The sequence below is a fragment of the Procambarus clarkii genome, chromosome 45, assembly GCF_040958095.1.
Source record: "Procambarus clarkii isolate CNS0578487 chromosome 45, FALCON_Pclarkii_2.0, whole genome shotgun sequence".
Lineage (NCBI taxonomy): Eukaryota > Metazoa > Arthropoda > Malacostraca > Decapoda > Cambaridae > Procambarus > Procambarus clarkii.
The window spans coordinates 356948-361786 of record NC_091194.1 but is presented as its reverse complement, the minus strand read 5'-3'; the positions used below and the strand labels follow the sequence as shown (position 1 = coordinate 361786).

Sequence of the window (4839 nt, the reverse complement as noted above, 5' to 3'; positions counted from 1 at the left end):
TGGGCTCACCATAGCCCGTGCTACTTGGAACTTTTTGTTAACAGTAGCGAATCTTAAACAACAACAATATAATTTAGAGGATCTCCTCGGCTACCATTTTGGTAGACTGGAACAATGTTTGCCTTTTTCCAAACAGCTGCTTAGATTGCTGTGGACAAAGATGTCTGGAATACCAGTTGAAGTGGACTGCTCAGCTCAGTTGCAGATTCTTTCAACACCCAGGGTGAAGCTCCAGTTGGTCCAACAACTTTATCTTTTCCTAGACTTGAGTAAATTTTCCACTTCGTCTCGAGACACGTTTATGTGTTCTATTGTGTTGTCTGGAACTACCATAGAGTCTAGTTCTCTGAAAACCTCCTTTTTTGCACAACACACTTTGGAACTGTTCATTTAGTGCTTCACACATTTCTTGTTCATTGTCTGTGAATCTGTTCCCCGTTCTTAATATCTGGATTTTATCCTTTTCCTGCGGCTTGCTTTAAAATAATTTATAGAAAAGGCCTGGAGCTGTTTTACATGTCTGCTTTTCCGTGTGTGTGTTTACTATTTGAGCCTGCAGAATCGAGCTATTAGCTCTTGGACCCCGCCTTTCTAACCATTTTAGTTTTCCTCTATTATTTCTACTACATACATTTGTCTCTAACCCACGCACACACCTTCCCAGGAAACAGCCCGTAACAGCTATCTAACTTCCAGATACCGATTTACTGCAAGGTGAACAGGTGCATCAGGTTGAAAGAAACTCTGCCCATTTGTTTCTGCCTCGGCCGGGAGTCGAACCCGGTCCCCCCTAGGACTACGACCCCCGAACGCTGTCCACTCAGCCGCGAGGTCCCATGTGTGTGCGTATGTGTATGTTCGCGTGTCTATATATATATATATATATATGTGTGTGTGTGTGTGTGTGTGCGCGCGCTTGTATTAGTGTGCGTGCTGCTCCGTGAAACGCGCCACAAATTACAGTTAAAAAGAAAAAAGGTAATAACGCGTTCGTTTGCCTCTCTACCAGCCCACCCTCCCTCCCCCCACCCTCAGCAAACCCACCCCCCACCCGCAGCAACCCACCCTCCCCACATCATACCATAAGTCACTGCTAGATAAGCAGTGATAGATTTGCACGAGAACTAACTCTCTCTCTCTCTCTCTTACCACTTGAGCCACTTCCACCGTCCCCCCACACCCCCTCCCCTGCCCCCCTCCTCCCCACATCCCCACCCCTCCCTCTCTCCCCCCACCCCCTCCACCAGCTTCCCCACTAAGGGCTAGACAGCTTAAGGTAGGTCAGGGTTGCTCGCTTGAGCTCTCTCTAGACAGACGCTTCCCGCCAAGGTCACCCACGTATGTGTGTGTGTGTGTGTGTGTGTGTGTGTGTGTGTGTGTGTGTGTGTGTGTGTGTGTGTGTGTGTGTGTGTGTGTGTGTGTGTGTGTGTGTGTGTGCTCGCCGAGGTGTACCCGCCTGCTGCTGTCTGCACGGTTGACCACCAGCTCCTTGGCCCCGCCTTTCTGTACTCTCTTGGGTTAATACAAGGGTTTGTGATAATATTTTCACTCGTGTCCTCGGCGTCCACTCATGTCCCCAGTGTCCACCCGGGTCCCTGGCGTCCATCCGTGTCCCCAGTGTCCACCCGGGTCCCTGGCGTCCACCCGGGTCCCTGGCGTCCACCCGGGTCCCCGGCGTCCACCCGGGTCCCTGGCGTCCATCCGTGTCCCTGGCGTCCACCCGGGTCCCCGGCGTCCACCCGGGTCCCTGGCGTCCATCCGGGTCCCTGGCGTCCATCCGTGTCCATGGCGTCCATCCGTGTCCCTGGCGTCCACCCGGGTCCCTGGCGTCCACCCGGGTCCCTGGCGTCCATTCGTGTCCCTGGCGTCCATCCGTGTCCCTGGCGTCCACCCGGGTCCCTGGCGTCCACCCGGGTCCCTGGCGCCCACCCGGGTCCCTGGCGTCCATTCGTGTCCCTGGCGTCCATCCGTGTCCCTGGCGTCCACCCGGGTCCCCGGCGTCCACCCGGGTCCCTGGCGTCCATCCGTGTCCCTGGCGTCCACCCGGGTCCCCGGCGTCCACCCGGGTCCCTGGCGTCCACCCGGGTCCCCGGCGTCCACCCGGGTCCCCGGCGTCCAAACGGGTCCCTGGCGTCCACCCGGGTCCCCGGCGTCCACCCGGGTCCCTGGCGTCCACCCGGGTCCCCAGCGTCCACCCGGGTCCCTGGCGTCCACCCGGGTCCCTGGCGTCCACCCGGGTCCCCGGCGTCCACCCGGGTCCCTGGCGTCCACCCGGGTCCCTGGCGTCCACCCGGGTCCCTGGCGTCCACTCGGGTCCCCGGCGTCCACTCATGTCCCCGGCGTCCACCCGGGTCCCTGGCGTCCACCCGGGTCCCTGGCGTCCACCCGGGTCCCTGGCGTCCACACGGGTCCCCGGCGTCCACCCGGGTCCCTGGCGTCCACCCGGGTCCCTGGCGTCCACCCGGGTCCCCGGCGTCCACCCGGGTCCCCCGGCGTCCACCCGGGTCCCTGGCGTCCACCCGGGTCCCTGGCGTCCACCCGGGTCCCCGGCGTCCACCTGGGTCCCCCGGCGTCCACCCGGGTTCCTGGCGTCCACCCGTGTCTCCGGCGTCCACCCGGGTCCCCGGCGTCCACCCGGGTCCCCGGCGTCCACCCGGGTCCCCGGCGTCCACCCGGGTCCCTGGCGTCCATCCGGGTCCCTGGCGTCCACCCGGGTCCCTGGCGTCCACCCCGGGTCCCTGGCGTCCACCCGGGTCCCCGGCGTCCACCCGGGTCCCTGGCGTCCACCGGGTCCCCGGCGTCCACCCGGGTCCCTGGCGTCCACCCGGGTCCCTGGCGTCCACCCGGGTCCCTGGCGTCCACCCGGGTCCCTGGCGTCCACCCGGGTCCCTGGCGTCCACCCGGGTCCCTGGCGTCCACCCGGGTCCCCGGCGTCCACCCGGGTCCCTGGCGTCCACCCGGGTCCCCGGCGTCCACCCGGGTCCCTGGCGTCCACCCGGGTCCCTGGCGTCCACCCGGGTCCCTGGCGTCCACCCGGGTCCCTGGCGTCCACCCGGGTCCCCAGCGTCCACCCGGGTCCCTGGCGTCCACCCGGGTCCCTGGCGTCCACCCGGGTCCCCGGCGTCCACCCGGGTCCCTGGCGTCCACCCGGGTCCCCAGCGTCCACCCTGGTCCCTGGCGTCCACCCGGGTCCCTGGCGTCCACCCGGGTCCCCGGCGTCCACCCGGGTTCATCCCTAAGAGTCCAAATCTCAAGCAGCATTAATAGGTCAAGATTTTCGAAAACCAAACCGGATGAAGCTTCCAAAGGGTCAACAAGGGGGTCCAACTTTCCTGCTGAACGATGTATTGTGGACGACCGCTCTATTCAGGAGCTTTCAGAACCATCACCAACACTCTCTCAACAATGAAAAGCTTTGATATAATTGTATCGTACAACAAGTCACTACGACAGAGGACTCCCCTTGTCTGAGCTGGGAGTTCCCACGAACGTCACTTTTGAAGTGGTTTACACTTACCTATTAATACCTATGCTCATCAGCCGTAGAACGTAAATATAACATTGTTCTGAATTTCAGTAAAGCACCAAATATTGACGCAGTGATGTATAACGTCAAGCTGCTATAGTGGAGGACTTTTGACACTCTTGGTATGTAAACAAACAATAGTTACCTGTTAATTAACTACTACGTACTTAAAGCTGTAGACAGACTAATCCTCTCTAACACTAGGCCTACCTCATCACTCCTTATAGTCATGCTTACAAATTAGGTCTAGTATTTATACTCGTAATTTACCCAGTAGTTATACACATTAATTTATATTGTTAAATAAAGTTAAAGTTGAAGATAAAAACTTCAATATAGTTGCTGGTGAGGGTGGTGGGCGGCGGGTGGTGGTGGGCGGCGAGTTATGGGTGGCTAGTGGTGGGTGGCGAGGATGGTGGGCGGCGAGTGGTGGGCAGCGAGTTATGGGTGGCTAGTGGTGGGTGGCGAGGATGGTGGGTGGTGAGGGTGGTGGGCGGCGAGTGGTGGTGGTCGGCGAGGATGGTGGGCGGCGAGGATGGTGGGCGGCGAGGAAGGTGGGCGGCGAGGAAAGTTGGCGGCGAGGATGGTGGGCGGCGAGGATGGTGGGCGGCGAGTGGTGGGCGGCGAGGATGGTGGGCGGCGAGGATGGTGGGCGGCGAGGATGGTGGGCGGCGAGTGGTGGGCGGCGAGTGGTGGGCGGCGAGGGTGGTGGGCGGCGTGACATGAATGGGTTAAGAGCAGGTTAGGAAAGCGTTCATTGAGGTTAGTTTAGGCGGGGGTGATGGTGGGCGTTGAGGTGGGCGGCCGAGGTTTTGGGCGGCGGTTGGGGGGAGGGAGAGTGGGTGGGGTGGGGGTGGGGGGTTCGGGGCGGCTTGGGTTGCTTGGCCGCCCACCCGGGAGCTGTGCTTGCATGTACCTCCTCCTGCAAGACGTCTGTGATTGCGCTAAGGCGAGCCTACTTGGCCACGCCACACGCCCACACGTCCACACGCACGCCCACGTCACACGTCCACACGCACGCCCACGTCACACGTCCACGTCACACGTCCACATGCACGCCCACGTCCCACGTCACACGCACGCCCACGTCCACACGCACGCCCACGTCACACGCCCACGTACCATAACGCCCACGCTACACTCTTACAATATACACTCACGACCATACCACACCTCCACGCCCGTGCACATAACACGCCCACATGCACGCCCACCCCCACATACTACACCCACACGACCACACTATACGACTACACTACACGACCACACTATACGACTACACCACACGACCACACTATACGACTACACTACAC

At 60.8% G+C, this 4839-nt stretch overlaps 1 protein-coding gene across 1 annotated transcript; it reads right to left on the bottom strand.

Annotated features, from left to right (window-relative positions):
• Positions 1 to 1568: 1568 nt before the first annotated feature.
• On the bottom strand, positions 1569 to 3233 carry LOC123770161 (collagen alpha-1(III) chain-like). Its single transcript, XM_045761832.2, has one exon. The coding sequence runs from the start codon at positions 3231 to 3233 to the stop codon at positions 1569 to 1571; it is 1665 nt and encodes a 554-aa protein (XP_045617788.2).
• Positions 3234 to 4839: the final 1606 nt, after the last annotated feature.

What these genes read in the sequence shown, in the direction of transcription:
- LOC123770161 (XM_045761832.2), bottom strand. Translation starts at nt 3,233, where the DNA reads ATGAACCCGGGTGGACGCCGGGGACCCGGGTGGACGCCAGGGACCCGG.